The sequence below is a fragment of the Diadema antillarum genome, unplaced genomic scaffold (assembly GCF_040938485.1).
Source record: "Diadema antillarum isolate AM-2024a unplaced genomic scaffold, OU_Dant_1.0 seq00000085_RagTag, whole genome shotgun sequence".
Lineage (NCBI taxonomy): Eukaryota > Metazoa > Echinodermata > Echinoidea > Diadematoida > Diadematidae > Diadema > Diadema antillarum.
This window is the reverse complement of record NW_027271177.1, coordinates 636,847-664,323: the sequence shown is the minus strand read 5'-3', so window position 1 is coordinate 664,323 and position 27,477 is coordinate 636,847. Positions and strand designations below refer to the sequence as shown.

The 27,477-nt window shown below is 38.5% G+C and overlaps 1 protein-coding gene across 1 annotated transcript; it reads left to right on the top strand.

Annotated features, from left to right (window-relative positions):
* LOC139726489 (protein dead ringer homolog) lies at window positions 1-27,477 on the top strand. Its single transcript, XM_071637443.1, has 7 exons — window positions 1-36; window positions 751-1,581; window positions 2,419-2,491; window positions 17,714-17,897; window positions 25,324-25,586; window positions 26,458-26,664; window positions 27,308-27,477. Exons 1-7 carry the CDS (start codon window positions 1-3, stop codon window positions 27,475-27,477), a joined length of 1,764 nt encoding a protein of 587 aa, XP_071493544.1.

Sequence of the window (27,477 nt, the reverse complement as noted above, 5' to 3'; positions counted from 1 at the left end):
ATGGAATCAATTATGACTGCTCCCCCGAAACACCTGGTGAGTATGAATTCCATGTTATATCACTCAAAAAAGAACATCTTAATTCTTGATCTCAGTCCAAACAACACGCTATTGGTATTGGTCCCTAATTCATTATGATCTTGTCTTGATTTGCGTTGTGACTTACACTTGCATTTTATCCAGAGTTTGTACTACGAGTTTGAGAGTCAAACTAGTGTTATGTAAAGTTGATTTTGTGTGTCTTTTTTTAATTTCTAGCCAGTTATACTGCATTTTTTCTTTCTTTGCTTTGATACCTAGCTCTGTTTAAATTGTATTTTATGCCAAACAATCTTCCCTAGTTTTTCCACCTCATCATCCCGCAACACAAGCTCACACATCTGTTAATAGGGCCTACCTTGCAATCTTATGTATAATTCATGGTGGCTTTAATCTTTCACCTCCATCTTAAATCGTCGTTTTCCTCCTACTCTGGTTCAAATGAGAGAGCCCTCAACTGAAAAAAAAAATAAAAAACTTTTTCCAACTCTACTAGTAATCTTTATGTGTTTGGTTGTTTTGTTTTGTTTTTGTAGTATTGTCACTCCTGAATAACTCTTGCATGTACTTCATCTCTGACCAGAAAGACTTGTTTGAATGTTATTACATAACCTTTGTTATTTGCCATTGCTATGTGAGATTATGTACTTTTCTATTCTTTTTTAACTTCTGATTGATTTTTTTTCTTTTCATTTTTTATTTCACTTCCAGTCTCCAAGACACCTCGCCATGTATGAAATGTCACGGCGAGAACTCCTGGAACAATACATACACCAGAATGGCCATGAAGAGAGTGATCATCCAGACAAACCAAGGAGAATGAGTGTGGATCCAGCCAGCGATGAGGAACTGGATCGTGAGGAGGCGGTTACCAAGGAGAGAGAAGAAGATGAGCGGAGGCGGGTGATGGAAGAGCAGAGGCGCATCATCGAGGAGCAGCGTCGCATCGTGGAGGAGCAGAGGAGGAGGCTGGTGGAAGAGCAGCAGAGGCAGCTGATGGAGGAGGAAGATGAGGAGCGGAGACTTCTCATGGAGGAGCACCGGAGACGTCTCATGAGGGAAGAGAGGGAAGGCATCCACGACAAGAACCGTAGGGAGGAGGAGGAGGAGGAGGAGGAGGGTAACGAGGAGGAGATGCAGACGCGAGATGAGGAACTGCGTGTCAGACGCGATGCAGCCCAAGCCCACATCGACCTCAACATGATGCGTGCGAACTCACATCTGAAGGAGATCATCAACAAGAACCGGCGATTCAGCTCCCCTCCCGGTCCCACCGAAGACCTGTCTCCGCGACACACTAATGGTAGCATCCATGACAGCGACAGCGAGTCTTACCTCACACATCGTGCAGCGCACGGTGGCAGCCCAGACCTTCCTCACTCATTTGTGAAAGCCTCGCACCCCCTCATCAAGAATGAGGAAATCCTTGAAAAGACGGACATTGACATCGGCTTGAAGGATGACCTCAAAACCACCAGCATGGATGACCCGGATGGAGAGAAACCACAGACAGAGTGGTCATTTGAAGAGCAGTTCAAACAGGTACCAGATGTTACCATCCCTTCATGGCTATTTAACAGATCTTAAAAATAATGTGCAACACGGGTCATAAAGCCATGTGCATATCGTCGGGTGAGAATGAAAAGGGTGTAAATTGCCACTAAACCCATTTTGTTTGAGGCAACTTAATGCCCTTCTCATTCTCAGCTGACAATTTAATGACACTTGAAATGTGAAAAAAAGTATAAAGTCAACATTTTTATGATAACCTTGTGACTGTTGTAAGTTCGATGAAACCAAAGTCTAGCAGCTACAGTGTTGAATTGTCAGTGGAAGCTCATGTTAACCATTGACTGCTGTAACTGTAAAAGTTTTTGTGAATTGAGAGACTAAGGAAAAGGGATTTTCATCTTCAGAGATTCAGTGTGAGCAGCTGTTTGGATGTTGCTGTTTGTAAAGTCTCTTGATAAAATTTTCAGTCTATAGTCACTGCTTGTGCAGTGGAACCTCTTACAAAAATGTCAGGCATTTAAAACGTTGACATTTGAGGGGGTAATTTTCCAGGTCCCAACTCTATATATTTCTGTGTTTTGCACCCTGATGTGGTCAGAAACCTGATATGATAATGGTCATTTTCTCAAGTTTTTGTCATGATTTCTCTTTTTTCAGCTCTTTGATTTCTTGTTGGTTAAACAGAATTACAAATTTGTACTGAGCGCTGAGGATTAAGTGATAGAATGTTGAAATCAGGTCTAGTACTGGGGTTGGTGATAATTCAACTACCATTTGAATACTTGTGTCTTTAAATGTTTTCATGTGATTACATGTGGATATGATCCATTGACTTTTTATTTTCCTCATTTCCCCTCATTTTTCCAGCTGTATGAGCTATCAGCAGATCCTAAAAGAAAGGAGTTCTTGGACGATCTTTTTAGCTTCATGCAGAAGAGAGGTGAGTAACAGGTCTTTAATTGTTTTAAAGCTTAATACAGCGATTCCTCTCCATCTTCACTTACATTTTATAATTTTCTTCCAAGTCAAATACAAATTTTTCTATTCTCATTTCCCATTACAATGTTATCTAAAAGTGTCATACTTTGGTGTTCATGACACAGAAGAGTATTGTTAGCACTATTCCGGAATCATACATCTCAGTATAGTACCATACAATTTCTTTTTTATTCTTTTAATGTGTCACAAAGTACAGATACAACTACTCTACATACTACTCATAGCCATCGTGTTCTAGTGTGGGGTTAGTGACAGTTGATGTAACTGGATCTCACTTGCACAAAATCATGATGTTAGTAACAGCTAGATATGTTTGATGTGATTTCATTAATACAATAGAAGGAAAATTAGGTAAATGAGATGATCCCCCATTAGACTTTTTCTTTTTCATGATCATCTGATACACACTCAAAAAACTTATAAATTGTATTTGCATCCAGAATTCTAAGCATTCAGGGGCTTTTCTAAGGATGTATTGTTTGGCAATCAGAGATATGCTGGTTATGATATACCTATCATTTAAGTGACATGGTAACATACTTATGAAACTGCAACATCTGTTTGACCAACACCCAGAGTTAGGTATTAATTGGCATTGACAACTCTTCTGAGTGCAAAATCAGATTAATTATGCAAATTTTGACTCTGAGAGGGGACTACTTATCAGATTTAGCTCGGGCCAGAGGGGACTGAAAATTTATCTATTGATTCAGCATGGCTTTTGATTTCAGTCAGTCCCATCTTGGTGGTCTGGATGGCAAATTAATGACATGATGTCAGCGTGCATCAGATCAATACCAATTAGATGGATGTGCTACTCTCTCATGAATGCTGCACAATCTGTCGCTGGAAATCGGAATGGAAGTGTCGGTATCTGCAGGTGGCATAATAGCAATCTGATTCAAATCCAACCTGGGTAGCTTCCATACTTTTAGCAGAAATGCATACAGAGTTTGCTTTGATGAGCAGGTTAATGCAGAGCATTGCAAGTGAAGTATTAGTGATAATCAAGCACCGTAAGGAAAACAAAAAAACAGTACTGGTAAACAAAACAGAAACAGAACAAACATGATATGTCTTAACAGGAGACATGGTAGCAAACGAGAGCAAAATATCTCTGTTAGTTAGATGCTTTGTACAGCATGTGTACTTAAAACAAATTGAGAATTTGGTACTACTATTGTAGTTATCTAAGATGAAAGATAAGTGTGAGGCACTGCCATGTTTAGGTTTTTTTTTTTCCATTTCCAATCATATCAAAAGGAAAAAAAAAAACTTAGTACCACCTCATTTTATTATCTTGTTGAGCTGTTGGTTGGTCATCAGAAACTTCTGATTAGCATCACCCATTGTAAAATTTTGTTCTTCTTTCATGTTCATGTGAAAGAATTGATCCTGAATCCCAGGAGTTGTGGAAAGATTAAATCTACATTTAATGCATCATCCCAAATGGATTGCTTACCCAAATTTTGTCAATTTTGTTCATACAATGAAGAATGACCACCTTTCTATAAACTCGTTACTGTAACTCTCAAATAAATTCAGCATGAAACTTTAATAGCCAGCTACTGAAATTGCTGATTGCATTTGAAGCATTGGGCTAATTATAAAAGTGCCAATCAAACTTGCATCTTCACTGACAAAGCAAAGTAACATAGAATTTTCACAATACATTGATTCTGATATTGTATGATGTCCCATCTTGAGCGGTATATTGCCTACTGATTTTCTTTTTTTTGGGGGGGGGGGGTGGGGTTGCATCTAGGGTTTGGCAAAGAGGGGCATGCTCAGTATCTGGAAAATGGATGACAACAGTGTTCTCTCAATATCATTGTAGTCATATTTGAGAGAGAGAGGAGATATTTGAAGCACTTGCTATGTAGATCCCCCACAACATTCTTTATTGTTGGATTGAGTGTATTATTTGTTTGCCCTGGGATGGTATCAAGTCAAACATTTTTACCTTCATTTGCACAGATTTTCTTGAGAAAAGTGGAACTGGGGTTGTTCTTTTTCTGTGTGTTTGTGTGTGTGTGTGTGTGTGTTATTTGTTTGTGCATGTGTAATGTGTTGTATCTAAAGGTTCAGCTCATTAACTTGCTTTCTGATGAACATTAGGAAAACAGAGACACTTGCACCACACAATGTTTACATCAAATATTGCATTGTTTTTATGCTCATTCAGACAATAAACCTCAGTACAGTATATATCTAACCATATACTGTATTACATCAATGGGTTGTGTTCATGGGAACTTTGTATGTAAAAGTCTATATAGTAGAAACTTATAGTTAAATGTCAGGTAGGTTTAATCATGTAATGCATAAAAAGCAGGAGTGTGTATGGTTGTTAAATATTAATTACCTTTCCACATTTAAGTATGTTATAATAGTGTGTACATAGTTGTTGTTTGTTTTTTATCTTCTTTTGTTCTTCTCTGAAGTTGCTGTTTCTTTAAAGATCCAGGTTCAGTAAGAGTCAAAAGGCTTCATTTCAGTGGAATAGTAATTACTCGGCCTAATTGCTAAAATAGAATCTGGCTTGGATGCTGAGAGCATAACTGTAATGGAATATATAATTTGAAAGTTGAGGTTGTTATAATAGTGCTGTTATGGCTTGATGTTCATGGACATGAAGACAAAAGAAGGAATTAATTACCAATCAGTGCTGTCAAACCCCCTGTTGGTCCTCTTAATTAGAAATAAATTGATTTCACTGGAAAAAAGCCAGCACTATCTTAGAGTGGCATCTCGGATGAAAAGAAATGGATCAAAGACGAGTTTGATCCAATGTAAATGAGGGTGAGACAAGACGCTAAGTGGTGCTCCATGGTCCATGATAACACCAAGAGCAAACACTGATACCATCAAATTATTAGTAGCATGCATCAAGCATTTTGTGTCAATGTAACTTGTAAGAGAGCTGTTTGACAAAATGTGTAAAATTAAAAAGTGAAATGTTAGTCAGCATTGGAGTTACCATCATGGGTACTATTCTAGTGTATAATACCATGAATAAGTGATTATTTTTCCCACTGTCACTGAGTGATTGATGGGAATTTATGGCAGTTTGCTCCATTTTGTTGTGAATAAAGGAACATGATGATCTCCAAGAACAATGGAAGATAGTTTTACAGGCGCGTGCTAGGTCAGTACATGTAACAATCAATATCAATGCTAGAGCAACAAAAGAGTCTAGACTGCATACAGTCTTTGGCCTTGTGTTCATGGATGAATTCAAGGGTTTTTTAAACCTTCTGCATTGGAAGATAGTTTCCTTCCTTCTAGAAAATCAAGTACAAGTCTAATGCTTAGTTTTGATTAGCAAGTAGAGGGCTCGACACTTACATTACATCTTTCTGTGGTTGCCTATTCTGGCCACTATCAAAATATTTGCATTTGAAATTTTGGTGGCCCAAAATTGAAATGTATCAACCCGACATAAAAGGTAACATAACAGTTCATTTTTTTTTTTTTTAGTTTAAGTTGCTCAATGGGGCCACCAAAAGATAGCCTTTTTGGAAATTTGGTGCCCCGACATCAGTTTTTCGTGGCCCCAGGCCACTGGGCCACCGCTAATTTTGGGCCCTGAAATAGACACTTTGGCTGGATGTTTTAGATTGACAATGAATTATGACTTTTCACACAGTGATGAATAATTTTTGGTGTTGAGTAAGAAAAGTGTTAAGAAAATGAAATGTCATTGATATAGGTGTGATAATAATTGTCCAATATTTTGACATTTCATTCTACAGTTAATCTCTGAATACATTAAAACAGTAGTCCTGAAGATTTTGATCCCAGAAGGATCAAATACAATAATTTGTCTGTTTTTTCTGCATCCTACAGTGAGGGATTGCAGCAGACCAGCTTAGCATGTAAGATTCTTCAAACTTGAGGGCATCTTTCACTCTTAATACAGAATTGTAGATGGGGTGCTTCAGTGCTTGTCACATTGGATTTTCTAGTGTGCATGAAATGTGAAAAGGAACACGATTATCCCAAGAGTTTTTAAGGATTCATACAATCGTTTCCGCCCGGGCTTTTGTGGGTAAAAAGAATATGCAGAACCCTTATTTGACAGTAAATCAACTCCCTCGATCCTTTGCTTCCCATTCACCGATGTAAGATTTCATGTACTACAGTCGAGTAGAGAGATACACCAACAAAAGATGTAAATTTATCCCTGTTATCTACAAATTATAGTGGGTAAAGTGTATGGAAGCGCGTTCAATGCAGAGTCGGAAGCACTGCAAAAAGGGGGTTATTTGGAGGCATTTAACTGGTTAGGTTTGACTTAATATTATTCTGGAGAGGAGGAAGACTTCAAAGCAGATCTATGTCATCTTAATTGCACACCCCAAGAAAAGTCTGTTGTTGTACAGGGTAAAACTGGGGCAGCCTTATTCCCAGTTGCCTTTCTAATGAACATGTTCAAGTTTTGTGTTTCCATTTTCACTCTAATACATCAGAAATCTATTTTCATTTATCTGAATGATCACCAATGATCACTCTGTTTTCAAAGGCTGTCATTTGTGTACAAAAAGATGTTGTATGTTACAACACCACAGTTCTGTAGTCTTCCTCTATTTTGATAACTTGTGTAGGAGTATGTTAAACACAACAGTGTAGCTGTAACAGCTTTTCAACATAATTCTGATCACATTTGAAACAGAACATGTTCTTTGATATCAAAACTATGAAGCTATCACATGCTAACCGAATCACCTTTATTCTCAGACGAGTATCCACTGGGATTTAAAAGGGAGACATGTTTCATGTATGTGCTCCAAATTGTCACTCATTTGAAAGCAGAGTTCAATTTTGTATTCACATTTTGATAGACATCTAGTATTTATGATAGAAATAAAACAGCATATAACTTTAAACAATCTTATATAAGTTACCCTTTAATATCGCAACTTTTGCTGTCAGTTTGCAAGCTTCTAACTCTAACTGACTGGAGACGAGCAAGGTTGCGCACTCTAATTGTGGCTGCTTAATGCTGCATAGAAAGAGACATCTTGGAACATGCTGCTGTCCTCCGCTATCTTGTATACTGACCGAAAGTGGTTGGCTCTATTTGCTGTTGAGATGTTGGCAGCTTGAATGAATGTGGCACCTGTAAACAGGTACAGGGTGAAATACATCTAAGAGAAACTTTTTTTTTCCCCTCCTCCAGTATCAACTGGACGCTAAGCCGGCCAAATTAAGCTTTACCGCAAATTTTTCCTTCTAAGTATCCCCTGTCTTCTACCCATCCAGTGTTAAATCTAAAAGCTAATATGATGATGCCGTCCCAATAGCGCTACTGAAAATTCCTGTTTGTTTGAGTCACCGTGACAGTGGGTGTGTGAAAGGGAATCACACATTCCTCTTCCCCCTTGAGGGTGTTTTATCCGTCCAAAATTCGAGCTTGATTGTTCGGGCCCACTCCGTGTATTATCTCACCTAGCTGGTAGAATCGGCATCCCAAGTTTGCGCGGAAGGAGCTCCATGGAAAAAAACACGAACTACACCAGCAGTAATCCTCCACTTTCTTTTTTTTTTTTTCATTCCCCAAGTGGACTTATTTGTCACAATGGTTGGTGTTTAATCAAGGATTCATCCAGCTTCCCAATCTGAAGAAAGAGGTTTAATCTCCAGTACTATCATCCGGCAAATTTATTCCGCCATTGAGCAGTGGTAGCCACTGGTGGGCCTCTTAAGTTCTTTTTGCCACTGTATCGAGCTGGAATCAAAAGAGCTGTTTACTTCCCTTTGGCTTGTCCCATTTACCCACATTTCTGGAGGGAAGTGGGCCACTCTTTCAATTGTCAAAAAAAAAGAAAAAGAAAAGAAGAAACACAAATCACCGCCCAAGAGCTTGTGGTGGAGATGGACAACACAAAACAGAAGGAATTACTTTTCTGGGAACGAAGAGATGTTGTTGAATAATAGCTGGTCTTTGATTGGTAGGAAATACCTTGAGTCAGTTTGTGCCGTGGAAAAAGGGAGCACTTTCACATAACATCACAGAATCAAATTGTATGATAACAGGAAATCAATAGGATGGCATGTTGGTTGATGTGTGGTGGCCGGGAAAGAGGCTGGCACTCTCGGCTGAGGTGCTGCCCGATGAAAAGGTCGTCATCATTCTCAAAGAATGCACCTCTTAGGCTGCATTTGTGTGGTTTATGATAACATGCAAAGGAGCAGTGACCACAGACTGTTCCATTATTCCAGCATAATGGCAATTAATGACTCAGTTCTCTTCTTCAACATTTGTCAGTCATTCACCCAGCTCAATTAATTACATCAATTGGGAGAACTGGGAGCATAAAGCCCGAAAATGACTGCAGTTGTGGGGGTAAATTGAAAGTGGGAATGGTTTCACAGAAGAAAGAGGAATTGTTGTCAGCCAGTGATCTCACCAGAGATAAGTTAATGCAGTCTAAAAAAGCCATTTGATTTCTTGAAGATTCTGAGAACCTCAAATGTTTTTCTTCTTGTTTTGAGGAATACACTAAAAGCACCTGCACACTGAGTGCCCTGTGTGTGGTACCTTGTGGTCACCACACAAATGGGTAATATTGATGTGCTTTACTATCATTCAGTTGTCATTGGTATATCCACAGGCCATTTAGTAGCTGTCCACAGAATGTCAATGATATGATTAAAGGTATATTGTGTCATGTATTACTATCGAAAAAAGACTTGTGGTCGCATTACTCCCAAAATGTCAAACTGCGGAAGATCTTGATAATATGTAAAAATCTTGCACTTCCCCCATAACATGCATGGGTTGTAATAATATTTTACTCTTGTTTTCATGTTGTTGTTGGGTTTTTTTCAGTTGCCCCTCCTCTGAATAGGAAAGTGATGTACATATGTGGGAAAGAACACTTGGACTTAAGATGTTCACACAGAGTAGCTGGCATTAGTGGAGGCATCATTATAAAAGCACATTATATACTGTGGTTATCGATCCCATCTTCCTACCTCTTACGGCCAAATTTAGCAGTGAATCCCATCCAGAATCAATACGCATCAATGGAGGACCATTTTGATCCCCTCTTATCACTCGCTTGGCCCTCCCGCCCGGATGCATTGAACTTGTCAGTGGTCCAGTGCGGCTGAATAGATAATTGATTCCATTCCAGCCAATTCAAACCTGTAGAGGATTCCTCATTAATCCCTACTGATGGGAAACTAACAGTTGCCCGCTTTACCTTTTTTTTCCCTCCTTCTTCCCCTTCGCGTAATCCTTTTGAATAAAAAAAGTGCTGTACTACTTCTCCTAATCCCCCCTGAATCCTTCTTTGAATCTATAGATCCCTAGTAAGGACTTTCCCAGATATAAAGGGGGAATGAAAGGGAGATGCCCGTGTCATTGAACCCTGTGGAGCTAATGTCATTAGGGACCTGCTGACTAACTGAAGGGGGCAACTTTCAATTGGTGTTAGCATGTGAATTAAAACGAAAAATCAATGCAAGGTATTCAATTTTCAGCAGTCTTTCTGAAGCTTTAAAACCAATAACTTTGTCTTCTGTTGATAACCCAGCCCAGTTTGGTCCTCCCCCCCCCCCCCACTCCAAAGTCAAATTCAAAGGCACATTGAAATAATCCTCAACTTTGTTCCTTAATCTATGCCTGAGACCCCTCCCCCCCCCCCCCCCCCCCCCATCCAAATCAACAATCAAGTAGACAGCTGTACACTGTATCAGGACTTATATATTTCAAATTCATTAATCAGACTTCCAGAGTATCCTTGACAGCAGTACAAAAAGAAAGATGGTTTTGAAAAGGGGAGAACATCACTACAGTAATTCATGCTAATTCATATCATTATTTTATTTTTATTCTCTTATTTTTGTGTTTTGCAGCCAAGATACTCGTTAACGTAGATACTGGCACCTTGTTAATTTTGCAAAGGGGGCACTCTTCACTCTTCCGTGAAGCAGCGAGTCATGTCAATATGATGTAAATGCAGGTTTGTGTGATTAGTACAGTATTTCACAAACAACAGGTGTATACTTTAATCACCGTTCTCTCAGGAATATGTGCACCACTTATGTCCAAGGCTGGCAGCAAGAGGAGTGCACTTTTCTGTCCACACACAACAACAAAAGCATTATGAATCCATAGTTCATATGTCATTGAACAAGTCTCTTTGATTCTCTGTTTGATCTTATTTTCTTTTAACGATCATTTAGTGGGACGTTTCTGGAGAGCATTCTTGTTGAGATGTGTTATTCCAGAAAAGACAAAACATCTCCTGGCACTGGTTCTGCAGATAAAGAGTACATGTAGTTGAAGGACTGCAGTAATTACAGTTCTCTTCTTTAATCAACTGCTTTTTTTTTTCTCTCTCTCTCTCTCTCTTTTTTTTCTTACCTTTCTTTTGTCTGCTTCACCTGAGATGGCTGAATTGAAGAAGGGTTCTAAAGTGGCTTCTCTGGAGATCAAAGATCATTAACTAGCAAATCCTCCCCTGGGATAGAGGTGGTTTGGTGATTTAGGCGGGAGGAAAGAGGAGATTACGGGGCCCCAGTTAAACTTGATATCCTCTGATGAAAACCATTAAGTGGAAGTTGCAAAATATGATTATGACACAGGTGTTTTTTGAGAAGTGTTGATTAGTTGTCATTTATAGGCCACGCAAGCTCTGTCTTTTTTAAGATTTGATTAGTCAGATCAAGTGGATTTTTGAGCGCTGCTCTTTCTTGCTAGATATGAAATGTTTCAAGAGGGTAGTTATTATATTCATTTTTTAAAATGAAATAGCAAAATGGGCCCATTTTTCAATAGATTTTCAGGAGTAGACTTAATTCTAGCACAAAAGAAATAAAATATTTTAATTACGAAGCACATCTTTGCACACGGCAGAATATGTACAAGGTTTACATTCAAACCAATTAATGTCTTTTACTTGTCCCTGGATTATACCTCAGAGTGAGATAAAGCAATACCTTTTACAAGAAAGACAAGTTGCAGAAAAAATGCACTCGTCAAATTTAGTTCAACGTGTATAATGAATAGATACTACTGACTGTAACTTGAACTATCACCGAGAAAGAGATAGAGTCAGTTAAGTCTTACTTCAGTGTTGTGGAAGTTGCTACCAGGGGGAATTGTTGTCACTTTTATTTCCATGGGGAATCAGTTTCAAAGTAATGAAGAGGGCTAATAGGGAACATATTTGTGGATCCACAAAGTAATTGTCATACTACCCAGATCCACTGGAGGTGCCATGTTTACACCACTTCCTGCCTGTGTGTCTGCCCAGGGCTGTGAAGACTTATTCCCACCATTACAGTGCCACGCCCATTGGCATGGTTTTGATTAATTCTCCCTTATGTTGAGAGGACGGCGGCTATTTGTCATCGTCGCGCTAATTCGTGCCCTCTCCCAAGTTCTGATCAGATGATTGGACGTAGGGTCCTTACCGGATTAATCCTCCGCAAACTGGTGAATGCCTGCCATGAATTGTGCCTAAAATTGAATTACACGCCAGACTAAAGTCTTGATTCCCGATGATGGGCAGGTCGCACTCAATGATATACGGAAATCTCCGGGAGATGACCTGCACTTTGATTCTGAGGCAGCTTTCGAGAGTGAGAAATCCTTTCTGACTGCAACACAGACTTTGTCAACTAATTTTTCAATTTTTCATTGTCAGTTTATCCTTCATGGCAAGGCACTGGCAGTTTTAAGTGAAATTCTTATTTTCTCCGTATTGTTTACACCCTTTGTGAAAATGTTCAGATTAATTTTTATACTTACCTGACTTATAGAAATAGAATCTCTTTCATCTGAAACTTTGTATGTAATTTACAGTCTTCAGAAGGAACAGAAAGACAGACATGAAGAGGTGGGTACATCATGCTCTTCTCAAAGGCAATTAGTATCTCTTCCCTCTAGTGTAGAAATCATCGAGCAAGACATCCCTAGATACCAAACAGTGGATCACCCCCACATTATTATTGTTTGTCTCCCTAAATAAAAGGGGGAGGGGGGTACATTCCCCCTCCATGATGAGGGACAGTTTCCTTACACATGTGGTCGGCCAAGATAAGACATGAGATGTTCCTGCGCTCATAGGCTTTATCGGAAGCTGGAGAGGTTATTGCGATGAAAACATGCTATTGATACAGCGCTGGGGTCTATTAAGAGAACCAGGCTTTCTTACCTGTACACCTCTGCCTCCTCTGAGTATTTCTTCCAAACTTATCAGTGCATCACGAAGTTGCTTGCGTGGAGTAAGGTAAGATCATCCTCTTAGCACCCCTCTCAGATGACAAACGCCCCAATCTGATATAAGCATCTCAATCTCCAAGTGCTTGTTGGTTCATGGGATTTGGATAAAATTTCTAGCGCAAGGCACAAAAAAGCAACAACAGCAACAACAAGAGAGAAGAAGCAGCAATAGTTATCAAATACCAATAAAAAAAAACAAACAAACAAATGGACCTGCATCGATTACAAGCTGAACATAGGTAGCAATCTGAGACAATGGCTTGCAGAGAAGACAACAATGAGGTTACAGTGTAGATCAATTTTTGAAGCTTGTATCAAAAACCAAAGGTTGAAGAGGATGAGGTCACTGAAAAGAATCACTATTTCTAGGTTGTGGGGAACAAGAAACGATTGTTACGGAATACTGAAGTTTAGCAATATGAGTCTCTCTTTTCCATAGTAAGAGTTTTTACAGTAAATGGCATTATCTATATTGTGTTTATTTCTTGTTTTAGTAAAAGCATTCTTAAAACTGAATCAGACAAAACGGTGAAAGTGACAACCTGCAGTTAAAAGTTTTTGCTGCCTTCAGAGTTTGTGGGAAATTGCTTGCCCTACTGCACCAAAGTGATCACATTAGTACTGTCATTGTACCGTTAAGATCTGTTCTGCATTTGAGCTAGGTAAACCAGTTGTGATTTATCACATGTACACTCTACATCGCAGAAAATGTAATGTACCATTATATCATTTTTAGAATCAATTTTCCTTTAGTTAGGAAGGCCTCTACCGAGCAAAAATTTGATTCCCCAATCTGCACTCGATGCAACTCTGAACCTCTTAGAAATAGTATTCTTCAGCATGCAAACTGAACCTTTTATTATTTGCATGGCAAGTTAAGTACTATGTTTGTCATTGTGCATTGTGTGGTCTCCATTAGAGATTTGTATTTCTCAGGGGTATAGTCATCGTACACGTTTGCAAGATTGAAATAAGATGCATTTGGAAAGAAAACCCCTGAAGCTCATGTCCATCGATATTGTCTTTTTTTAGGGTGAGACAGGATTAAATTCATCCTTGGTTGATTAGAAACCATGGGAAAACATAAACCATGAATTGTCGCCCGGGAATAAAGAACAAGGAAGGTAAATATTCATTCCACATTTCAACAGGTATGAAATGATAAATATCTGTAGCCCCCTTCTCTTTCTCTGCCCAAAGCTTGCTGTGGAGAGATGTGGGTTATCGGAAAGCCTCCATTAATGGGAAGTACGCACAGGTTAGGTCGATGACAAGCAGACATTGATACCATAGCCCAAAAAAGGCAGTTGTCAAAATGTTGGAGTTATTTGATTTCAAGATCATGGCAAGCTTGGCTGCAAAGATTGCGGTCCATTCCGAGCGTGGCGAGTTCAATGATTACAGTGGAGGCTACCGCGTTGTTTCCGATCATCCTTTAGGGTTAGCAGAGTAAGGCGATTGTAGGCTAAGATCGGACTCTGGTCCACCTGATAGTGGGCTGGGACTTAAGTGAGAGTTTTGCCCCTTTCTCAATTCTCCGTTCAAAATACTACATCATATTCTCCCATTAGCTTGTATACATAATTTGTGTATGTATGTGTGTGTGTGTGTGTGTGTGTGTGTGTGTGTGTGTGTGTTCTGCTACCTGTATGGCAGGGCTCGACACTAACGGTGGCCCGGTGGCCCGGGGCCACCAAAATTGAAAGTCGGGCCACCAAATTTCAAAAAAGGGCAAATTTGGTGGCCCGCCTCGGGCCACCAAATTTTTTTTTAAAGTACGTCAATTAATTCGTAGCTTTTTGCGCCGGAAATTAGCAGTTATATTTGTTTAAAGGATGGATGAAAAGGACTGAATGAGTGCCTGAGAGTGAGTGTTGCGAGTTTGTTAAGGTTTATTTATGAGTAGATGTATGTCCAACTTCCAATTCTTACTATGACTGGATAAAACTTAGATATTTGACTCATTAAAAAAAACCCAGGACTTTTAATGTTTTTTTATTGTTTTTTTTTTTTCGGGGCCACCAAATTTTTCTCTCGGGCCACCAAAAATTTGAAATTGAGGATTTTGGTGGCCCCATCGGGCCACCAAACAAAAAAGTTCGTGTCGAGCCCTGTGTGTGGTATAAATCCAGATTTAGTAGCAAGATAGACTTTCCCCCTGATATTTTGGAATTGTTCTCAAAGATCATCAAGTTTTATTGGTGTATACCTCCCCTTCATCCTGTACTATGCAAATAATATTTTGCAATCAAAGTTCTGAGACACATCTGAAGATCGTGACTATCATTTTTTAAAAGTATTATTATGATTTGAGATAACGTTAGCAAAAGTTATGAGAAAGTATGCTATTGATCAATTATACAGTGTATATTGCATTGATTCAAACATGTGTTTGACAAATTGTCATCAACAGATTGTATTAAGTTAACAGTTAAATCCACAAAATGAATATCAAATTATCAAAAAGAGAAAACAACTTTTATTTGATTTTTGTTTTAAAGGGGGAATTTCTTCACAAAGAATGTGATATGTTGCTGTGAAAAATGAAAATGAAGTGTGTTCATCTGTAACAAGTATGTGAAAGTAAAACCTCCAGAAGGACATCGGGAGTGTGAGCCAAGAATTGAACTCCTAGCTTTGATCCAATATTGGTTATGGTGGCCTTCATGTTGGGGCACAAGCTTGTTTACCAGAATTAGATAAACAATAAAATTGAAATCAATAGGAAAGTCTGACGCTCCGTGGTGGGGTGCAACAAAGGCACATGAGAGATCAAATGAAAAATGTCATTGTGGTTTGCGAGGATGGCACACACCTGACAGATGGAGGACTTGTTACCCATTGTGTGGGAACATATGTCCTGTGCGGCCAAAGAAAAGAGAGAGAGTGCGTATCGACAGGTTGGGACAATGGTCGAACAGGGTTAGCCATTAGAATTAAACCCAGGGAGGACAAAAGACTTACAAAGCACAGAACTCTCTCACACTGCCGGCAAGGATTGTAACACACTCTCTCCAGCTCCTACTTTTCCCCCCATCAATTTTTTATCGACGTACACCATTGTCTTGGGGTTTTGATCCTTCCCGATTCAGTGGGCAGGATTTAGTCGCTTGTCAATAACGGGACAAGGGAGGATAAAGCCCCGCAAGGCAAAGGATTTCTTTCTTTGATATATCAGTGTGTGTTTATGTGTTCGACCTAACCTCATCAGCAGGTTGATGGTGAAAAAATGTGGTGGATCTATATAATGTTTGCAGAGAAGATGATATCAATGATGTTGATGAAAATTGATGATGTTGATGACATTGGTAGTTACACCGTTAAAGATATAGTCCTTGGGCATCGTGGCAAAAATACATCACTCAGTGTGAAAAAAAAGACCATGTTCTCTGCTAATTACTGTCTCCTCTGGTTTTCATGCCGAATTAATCACCCCCGACCAGAGAAATCAATATCTTGCAAATGCCTGGCAAGTTGTCGCCGACATTCCTCTTCCATTTCTGGGCCAATCCTAACAAAGGAGCCGACGCATGTGCGGGAATTCAGTGAAGTCACACAAGAGAAGAAAAAGAAGCGGCGAAAACTCCGCTGGCTTTGTCTCGCTGAGCTAAGTGGCCGCGCATTATATCGAAGATGCACAATTAGCCCAGCTTCCTGTATCAATGCAAATGAATTAGGCCTTTGATATACAATTTCCACCTCCCGTATTTGAGACAATAACCTCCTTTTATACGGCTTTTCCTGCCATTGCATGGAGGTGATTAGATTTGCTGCGTGTTTTCCTAAACCCATATTTTCAGCATCCTCACAGCATGGGATCTTGTTACACCTCGAGCTAGTCGTGCAATTTGTAGCACTCATCGAGAGCTAGCACTTAATCCTCAGCCTAGTGTTTACCACCGCTCTAATGAAGATTGGATTTGTAAATTATGCACCATTCTTATCTTGTCATCGCAATGCATACCTCCGTATGTGGGCTATAATTGAGATGCTTAATTGAAACAAGATGTGGCTTTTTATATTTGTGGACACGCTTTTAGTGGGTCTAATTGTCAAAGCCTTGGAATTACAGACAGAAATTAAAGTGAAAACAAAATGATCTTCAAAATTGAACGAATGACACCCTTGTGTGGTATGATTAGGTTGCCCTAGACATTCGTGGCTTGATAATTTATGATGTTATCGATACAAAGTCATTTCTTAGTGGTTACCAGTGGTCAGAGTTTGTCAGATGAAGGATGTATGATATTACTTCATTATTTTGACTCTTTTAATTTTATGTTCTCAGGGCAGGGGACAGGTTTCTAGTTGTTCACCTACACCGCAGAGTAGAAGCTATCAAAACACAAAAGTAGATCAATGCTTTGAGGCTTTCTGCCAGTCTCAAGTGTGGATGTTTTCAGAAAGATTCTGAAAGACCTGGGAAAACAGAAACCACAAAATCTATCAGGGTTTCTTTTCTACTCACTGTTCTTGAATTAGAAAGGAAATATTACAGAAAGAATTATCTTCATGATTTTTAAATGATTCTCAGATTATATAAAAAATATCATATATGCTTCTATGAAATCAATTGTCTCTCTTGGAAAACCAAACAAGATCGATAAGGAGTACATATTTCCACAAATCTGAATCCCATGAAATGTAATATTATCCTTGAAATGTGTCTACACTAACAGTAGTTCAACATTGATTACTGTAGTTTACAAAATTAAAGGGGGCACACGTGCCTCCCCCCCCCCCCCATTTCTTTTGTTCTAACAAAACAAAAACAAAAACAAAAACAAAAATGGGGATGCGCCAGGTGTGCCCCCCTCTGGATCTGCTGCTGCTTCTCTATAATCTTCTTAACCACTATTACTACTAGTCATTTCCAAAAGGTTACTCTCATCTTCGTTGCTTGTCTTGATGCCTGAACTGCAGGGACGCCGGTGAACAGGATTCCTATCATGGCCAAACAGGTGCTGGACCTGTATGAGCTCTACAACCTGGTGGTGGCTAAAGGGGGACTGGTAGAAGTGATTAACAAGAAGCAGTGGAGGGAGATCACTAAGGGGCTCAACCTCCCTGCCTCCATCACCAGTGCGGCCTTCACTCTCAGGACACAGTGAGTTCATCCCTCATCTCATTCTCATCTCTGACAAGTTTAAAGGTCAAATTCACTGTTATAAACATGTGGATTGAGTGAATGCAGCAATATTTAATAGTAGAACATACAGTTGTTTCAGCGAGAGTTTGAGGAAAATCGGGCAACTCGTTCAAAAGTTGTTAATTTTCGAAGTTTCTGCTCCGTCACTGCTAGATGAGAAGACTACTACAAGTTGTGATGTCACATGCGTACAACGATATAAAGAAAATATAAAGAAAATTCAACATATTTTCACTTTTCTCGCATTATGAAAGAACACTTGACTTGCCTCTTTCAGAAGGCAAGGGAGAACATCATTGCCCTAATATGTCAGTGACAAGTCGAGGAAATGTGCACTTTAAAAAAAAAATTAAATTATGTGAAATTCTCTTTATATTTTAGTTATATTGTTCTATGCATGTGACATCATACACTCTAGTAGTCTTCTCATCCAGCAGTGACTGCGCAGAAACTTCAAAAATTCATAACTTTTTAATGGACTGTCCAATTTTCCTCAAACTTTCACTGATGTGTTCTAATGATATTGCAGCATTCACTCAATCCACATGTATATGAAGGTGGACTTGTCCTTTAACTTCATGTATTATATGGATTGATTAAATGCAGCAATAGCAGTATAGAGCACATCAGTGAAAGTTTGAGGAAAGTTATGAATTTTTGAAGTTTCAGTGCTTCCATGCCTGGATGAGAAGACTACTACAGTTTTGTGATGTCACATGCATAGAATGGTAATTATAAAGAAAATCAAAAGAGAATTCCACAAGCTCACTTTTTAAAGTAATCATTCCCATTGCTTTTTACCAACATATGTTAATGGGAATATATGCTCATTTTTTATGCAAGAAATTTGAATTTATATTTAATTTTCTTTATATCATTCTACGCGTGTGACATCACAAGCTGTAGTAGTCTTCTCATTTAGTGATGGTGGCATTTTAACTTCAAAAATTCAGAACTTTTGAACAGATTGGCTGATTCTCCTCAAACTTTCACTGATGTGTTCTGCTGATATCGCTGCAATCACTCAATCCATTTCTATATGATGGTGAACCTGTCCTTAAAATGGAGGATGGAAAGAATGAAGGAAAGCAAAACCTGACAAAAAAAAATTAACATTGAACCAACAAGGCTGTACCTTCTTTCAAACAATCTGAATTCTTCATTTTCAACTTTGACTATACATCTATAGACCTGTAGTTATTCATTACTGTGTCAGGTATCAGGTACTAACACTACAGAAACCCACTGGTTGGCAAAGGGTAATAAACTGCACACTCTGAAACTTACATGCATTTGTGACAGTCCAGTATCCTCACCATGCTCTTGAAAAAAAAAATGATAATAAAAATAAAAAATAAGCATATAACTAAATATAAATAGATATCTATCCCTCAAGGGTATGTGGCTATTATATTTGCAAATGTGGGCTAACAGGAAACAATGAAACATTTTATTTCTTTGGCAGAGATCTTTTTAAACACTACAGACAAAGTCACCTTGAAGTCTTGCGCATAGAAACTCTCAAACATGGATACGTAGGTCTTATGTCCACAGTCACTTTGAGTCAAATCAAATTTCATATGTCATTTCAAGTTGAGAAATAAGTCACTTTGGTAGCAAATCAAAAAAAAAAAAATCTCACATAATTTGCTTGATATACATTGTAAGTCTTAAATTATTGAATGAGTAAAGTGTTCTATTTTCCATTTACCCTGGGGGTAGATCTCATGGCAAATTGGATTGAGTAATAGCTATGCTGTATTTAATGTTACATGTTAAGAATTGTGTCATCATAACAATAGTGGTCTGCTTCATCAGGTCTGCTGATGTCTTCAATTTTCTTTTGTGTTTATTCATTTACAATATTGAAAGAACTTAGGACAATCGAGGAAAAGAAGGTGATTGAAGTAATATTCGGAGCAGGACATATAACTCCATAATTTATAATCTAGGAACTATGTCTGACTCAAAGTTTTAAAGAGGGATGTATTCTGACATTGTGGGGGCTGTGTTGTAGCATACAGCTGTACCAGTATTTTTTTATGAAGAGATATTTATGTGGGCAGTTCCTCGAAACTGTAATGAGATCCCAGAATGCTGTGCAATGTGGCAAACGAAACGACTGAGGCATTGATAGAGCCCTAAAAATGGTATATTAGATTTAGCATGGTAATTCATAAATGGTTCCGGAAGAAATTAATGAAGTGGAAGCACTTCAAGCAAAAAGTGTAGTGATACATGAGACAAAGCCAGTTGGGAGATGGCATACTTATTTTATATGTGAATATCAAAAAGGAGAAATGTGTGTCTGTATGAAAGTCGAAGTCAAATTCTTTGTGAGAACTTTGTATCCACTGGAGTGACATGGGAATGGAAGGATAGTCCTGGCTGGACATACAAGATTTGAAAGCTGTCAGGCCATAGCTCATATAGGTTCTTGTGGTTGAAATGTATCTTTCACTGTTGTCCACAGAGACAGACCTTGAAGTTCTGACACCTGTAAACAAAGTGGAGCAGCATGAACTCCATTGCTTTGTCATACCAAAGATACTAGAGCAGAGAAGGAGAACTTTTTTTAGGAAGTAGTAGGTGCATTTGATTAGGATTAATTCATCTGCAAAATACACCTCATTTGGAGTCTGGACATGCTCTCTTTGGAATTAGCGGGACTATTTTGTTTTTGGTATAGATTCAGAAACACCTGACATTTTTTTTTTTTCATTATAAAAGTCATAGTCTTCGTGTAGGACCTGAGCAGAGTTAGAACTTAAAAAGAAATAAAAGAAACCTAGTTCAAATTTCTAGACCGAAGTGAAACAAGTTTTGTTCACTTAGACATGAAAGATGAAAGACATAAAATCTTTTATGCATTTTAAAGATTTTTTTTTCTTTATACATGTACATGTATGTCAGTGAAGAATCATGTACAGATTTGAGACTGGTGTTACCAGGGAGGTGAGAGGTTCACACCTTTTCCTTACTTGATTGTTCAACCCAGCAGACTTTGCATGGACTCACCAATTTCTGTTAGACTACAAATTAAGCGTAGTTTAGGATATTCAGACTTGCCTTAGAAAACTATGAAAAGCATTGTTACTTTTTGATATATTTCTTCCACTGTTACCAAAGTTAACACTTCCTACATTGATGCCACCTTTTGAAGAATCAGATATGAATTTTCTAGCTGAAATGATACTGATTTGAAGATTTTTCTTTATTCATTTCTTTGACTGATCTGTTAAAACTGGCACAGAATTCTCCTATCCAATCATTTCATGAAACTATAAAGAACAAGAGGCTTTAATGATGAGGAAATAGTTACAGTGGGTCTCAAAGTAAATGGATAGCAGCATATAAAACTTGCAAAACTCAAGAATAGGGACAGTTTACTCCCATTACTATGCATAAAGGTGGCTGCTAATTAGCAGTTCATCACATTGACTGATTTACAAGTTCTGTATTACTGCTTCATATGATAGTGTACAATTGCCTTTCTTTTTGTAAACTGAAAATTGAAAATGAAGTTTTTTTGAAACAGTAAATATCATAGAGTAAAATAATTATGAAATTGGAAAAATGTACAAAATACTCAATTTGTTTGACAACTTATCTGGTGGCTTAAAACTAGAGGGATTTTGCTTTGGATATGCTGTCAGCGCAAAGTTGAGTATGATAGGAAGATTGGACCGATCCTTCTCATTGATAACATTATTGACAGAGTTATTGTGACCTTATTACAACCCACATTTTTACCACCTGTGCCTGTGCTTTAAATAATGTTTGTGGTGTAGAAACAGCCCAGGTGTAACCGGGGGCTCTGCGTGTCTCGATGAGTGAGTGGCTCCACGGATCAGGCGGTGTTCGCAACTCTGGCAAACTGCTAAAAAGTTTTTTTAATCTCTCGAGGTATCTGCGTGCCCTTTAGGAAGAGAGAGTGAACGAGATCCCAGAGTCTCAACGAGGAGTATCAAATGAAAGATTATTGATAATGAACATAAGAAAGTCGATGCAGAAAGCTGGAGGGAAGGAGAGTGAGAGAGGACAGGGGTTATAGTGCCAGGCCTGGTCAACTGAAGAATGTATTCTATGCATGGAGAGATATCTTCTTTCATACAAGAAGAAGAGATAGCAAAAATGAATTGTAGAAGATGAATTTTATTGACTTTTTCGGCCCACTCTTTGGGTATGAAGAGGGAACACAAACAACACTATAACAGACTTGTGAATACAATTCTTGTAGATTATACATATTGACACATGGATATGGGAGATTATAGTATATGGGAGTATGTACAAGTGTGAGTTAAATGAAAAGTGAAAACAAACAAATGAACAAAAAGTAAAATAAAATAATGTATGTGATCATAAAACACCAAATTGTACACAACAAGAGCCTATACGTAGACAATCTACTTGTTATTCTTTTACAAGTTAAACAAAGCAGGATACAATATGTATTTCACCATCCTACCGCTATGAGTACTTGTAGGTCAAATTCTTTTTTTTTACCATCTATGGTGCTTTGACAATGTTCTTTCTCAGAATTTTTAGAAAATTGCAACTTAATAAGGTGAGTAAATTTTGCTGAATTCTTCACCTGGGTGGTGCTTTCAGTATCAAAAAGTCCTGTCATGAACGCACAAAGCACTTGGAAACATTCTTTGACAATGACATACAATTTGTAACTCTCTGAGGCAGATAAAAATGTCTCTCCCTTTGAAAATAAGAACAAACACAAATATCTGGTGAAATACATCATCTTTGTGAGAAGACAGGCAGAGTGTGCACTGCATATCACGATAATGTATTCGCATTAAATTGGCCTTAAAGAACTTCCCTTGTTATGCCAAAAGGGCGCTAAGAGTGTACAAAGTCTATAGTGCATAACAGTGGAAGTGGTTTAAGGCCCTTTTGGTATATATAAGACCGACGATATGTTATGTACATGTGCATACACATACACTACACATTGAGTATTTCTTATACATGATACTACAGTAGGCAATGAACATGGAGTTTCTCTCTCTCTTCAATACAAACAACACAAACACATAGCCGATGTACTCATGGCATTCAAAAGACGTCCAGGTGTTACATTGATGATGATGAATGTAATGGTAATGATATACTGACTTTTGTAGATCACTTTTCAGCCACATTGTACAGTCATGTGTTAATCACCTTGACAGATGTATTTTTTCAACGATAAGAGATAAGAAAAAACGAATACTAGCACTCCAAAGTTCTCCCTTTGTATAATGTATACACAAGCATATGATATTATATGTATACATAATTATAGAGAGATTATAGTATATGGGAGTATGTACAAGTGTGAGTTAAATGAAAAGTGAAAACAAACAAATGAACAAAAAGTAAAATAAAATAATGTATGTGATCATAAAACACCAAATTGTACACAACAAGAGCCTATACGTAGACAATCTACTTGTTAGTCTTTTACAAGTTAAACAAAGCAGGATACAATATGTATTTCACCATCCTACCGCTATGAGTACTTGTAGGTCAAATTCTTTTTTTTACCATCTATGGTGCTTTGACAATGTTCTTTCTCAGAATTTTTAGAAAATTGCAACTTAATAAGGTGAGTAAATTTTGCTGAATTCTTCACCTGGGTGGTGCTTTCAGTATCAAAAAGTCCTGTCATGAACGCACAAAGCACTTGGAAACATTCTTTGACAATGACATACAATTTGTAACTCTCTGAGGCAGATAAAAATGTCTCTCCCTTTGAAAATAAGAACAAACACAAATATCTGGTGAAATACATCATCTTTGTGAGAAGACAGGCAGAGTGTGCACTGCATATCACGATAATGTATTCGCATTAAATTGGCCTTTGTTTACAGGTGATTTATATGATCAACATGTACCTTGGTAAATAAATAGATGAATAGATCGAAGCTTAAGTAAACAGTCTGTTGAATGAAGGCAGTGTGGCATGTACGACAGTTACAAAACAGTGAGTGGGATTCAAGTACGAATGGCATATAAGCATTTCTATTCACATTAGATGCGAGAGCAAGAATATTTTTCCTCCCATACTGGTTTGGAATAAGACTACATTAGTATAGTGAAAAGAGATATAGATGCAGAGTATACCAGCAAAAGCAAATTTAATTGGTGATGGTTTTAGCAGATAGAAAGTCTGCTTTGATGAAATTCACTCTAATCAATGTTGGATGAATTTCAGTTTCATTTTTTACCCGTTGAGGATGAACTGATTCTGCTTTAACACACATTTCCCACAAACACCTGGCTGAGTATACTCGCAACTAGTCTTCAACAGGTTAAGTAAAATGTATCACACCAAGCCAACTTTCTGCCTTCATGTATCCAACCACCACCGGACAAATTTTATAATTCAAGCTTCCTCTTCATGAGCCCAGTGATGGTGGGGGTGGGGAGGGGAGAGAATAATTATGATCTGTGGAAAATTACATTTCCAGGAGAATATACTTTTGTACTCTTCGAATACAGACTTTTCTCATAAATGTGTACAGGGTGTTTGGCCTAGACTGTGCATGCACTCACAGGCACTTTTGATTGGAGTTGACAGATGGTATTGTGGCATTTAGAATTACAATTTAGGTCTCATGACTTCTCAATGATTAGGGCATTTATCAAGGTCACTGTTTAAGGAATTGTGTTTATGTTTCCTACACATTGGAAGCATACTATTGAGTACTTTCATATGCGACAAACTTTAATAATTATTGTTCTAGAAATCTTGTTTTCTGTGTGCTGCTATGAACTGTTTGAACTCATATATTCTGCCATGTGTAGGATTCTAAAGAAGCTGTTCTTTGTAAGATTCTGAAGAACATGTTCTTAAAATCCAATTGATTGTGTATAAGATCTGTCAAGTTCCTCAAAGGGAATGAATGAAATGGAAAAAAAAATCTGGAAAATTCATCATGTACATGTACTCATATATCAAGATGCTTGAAATTGACTTATATTAGCATAGAATGTTTTGTAGTTTTGCTAACAGCATTTTAGTTAATTGATATCATTATACCCAGAACCTTGATGCACAGCATACCTTCATAATGTTTTTGATTCCTGGAGCTAAGTTTGCATCGTGATTTGTAGCCATCAACTGCTACAGAATAATGGATGATTCATTGTTTCCTATGTCCCTGAAATAAAAGTGCCTAGGTGTTCCATGTTGGTTTTTCTTGGAAATCATAACCCTAATCTGTACACTATCGGCATGATGTATAGGTTTAAATGTATCATGTTTGCCGTTTGTTCGCTTTTTATCAAACCCTTACTGACAGCCAAACTTTGCATTATGCTTCAATGTCCTTTATTGTGTTTGCCCTAACTTGATCTTGTATCCGCTTTTATGTACTACCAGATACATGAAGTACCTGTACCCATACGAGTGTGAGAAGAAGAACCTCAGCTCGCCCTCCGAGCTTCAGTCTGCTATCGATGGTAACCGGCGGGAGGGGCGTCGCCCTTCCTACCACAGCCCACACATGCATTCCCGGCCCCCCTCACTGGCCTACCATGGGCTGGACCTTCACACCCCTACCGGCTCTCCTCCGCCTACCATGATTCCACATCCATCCAGAATTCCCACTCTTCCATCCAGGTTATCACCATCAACATCACCAGGTACAAAATGTGTAAATCACAGCAGCTATAAGAGTAATACTATGACAAACAGCAGTATTACACCAATGTGATATAATAACATTGTGTTCACAGTTATTGGAGGGTTTGCTTTAAGCTTTATCTTACTGGCAACTTTGTAATCATAATTCATTTGTGGTAAGAAAAATGCCAGTGCTTGTGCCATGTACTCTAGGGGGAGGGCTCCAGTGCCCTTTTAGTGTAGCAGTTGATCTTTTAGGCTGTCTTTACCATTAGCAATGTGTTTGCAATGTCAGCATCACACAGGACCCCTTTTTGGAGAGTACAGATGTTAAGCCCAATTCTGAATAGGGTCTGTCCTGGGGTGTATTCTTTCTGAGGGAAAGATCACTAGAAGTTATGGTAAAGTGAGGTATGTTTGTCTGATCTGTCATACCATTTTAGAAGAGATGATTAGACACACAAGAAAACAGACTGCAATCAAAATGACTGAAATAAATGGACAAAAGAAAGATGCTATCAGTGGCCATAGAATGAACAAGAGTGGTGTTTGATGGGTACATTTGTGTATGTGAAATAGCATCACAAATTACATCATTAGTGGTTGTTTGGGACATTTTAAAGGCTCATTTTTCCAGGCTCTTGTCATTCACACAGAGAGAAACTCTATAGAGATTCATTCATCATTTCAATAACTGATGGAAAAAAAAGGTGATCATGGCCCTCTTGCCTTGTCCAGGCAAGTCTTGGTTTCAGAGTTCAGAAATTCCCTTTTAACCCATTGAGGATGAGTCAAGAGTATACTCGAGCAAGTGTCTATGGGAAATGCGTGTTGTAGCAAAATCAGCCAGTCCTCAATGGGTTAAAAATATATTGTTCTTGTCCATTACAGGTGAGGATGATCACATCCCCCTCACCCTGCCCAGACAGGGCAGCCTCAGCCATGCAGCGATGCTGGCAGAGTTGGCAGAGAGGGGTGCAATCCCGCCCCCATCCAAGCGCTCCCTACTGGCAGAGGAGCACCACCAGCGCCTCCTTCATCTCCAGCAGCAGCACCTGCTTATGCCCACTGCCCACCTCAAAGTCAGCAGTGCGCGAGGTATGTTGGCTACCATACACACGGATACTCACACACAGAAGACAATGTTAATAATTATTTGATCTGATATCTCTCACATATCATCGGCCTTCTGCTAAAAGGGCCTTAAAGAACTTCCCTTGTTATGCCAAAAGGGCGCTAAGAGTGTACAAAGTCTATAGTGCATAACAGTGGAAGTGGTTTAAGGCCCTTTTGGTATATATAAGACCGACGATATGTTATGTACATGTGCATACACATACACTACACATTGAGTATTTCTTATACATGATACTACAGTAGGCAATGAACATGGAGTTTCTCTCTCTCTTCAATACAAACAACACAAACACATAGCCGATGTACTCATGGCATTCAAAAGACGTCCAGGTGTTACATTGATGATGATGAATGTAATGGTAATGATATACTGACTTTTGTAGATCACTTTTCAGCCACATTGTACAGTCATGTGTTAATCACCTTGACAGATGTATTTTTTCAACGATAAGAGATAAGAAAAAACGAATACTAGCACTCCAAAGTTCTCCCTTTGTATAATGTATACACAAGCATATGATATTATATGTATACATAATTATGAAATATAATATTGACTGTTTGTGACTATATTTCATATTTACTTTCTCTGAACCTATTCCAGCCCACCCCGAGTCTGGAATGCCTCTGTTTGAAGTGCGAGGTGACAACTCACTGGTAATGAGCATCGAGCTCAATGGGGTGTTCTACCAGGGCGTGCTGTACCCCAGGGGTGCACCGGGACACCCCTTGATTGGCATACCAATCCCGCGGTCCAGTGCTTCTCCCAAGTAA

Coding starts and splice junctions, on each gene's coding strand:
- LOC139726489 (XM_071637443.1), top strand. CDS start 1: ATGGAATCAATTATGACTGCTCCCCCGAAACACCTG. Junction 37..750: donor CTGCTCCCCCGAAACACCTG/GTGAGTATGAAT, acceptor TTTCACTTCCAG/TCTCCAAGACACCTCGCCAT. Junction 26,665..27,307: donor CAAAGTCAGCAGTGCGCGAG/GTATGTTGGCTA, acceptor AACCTATTCCAG/CCCACCCCGAGTCTGGAATG.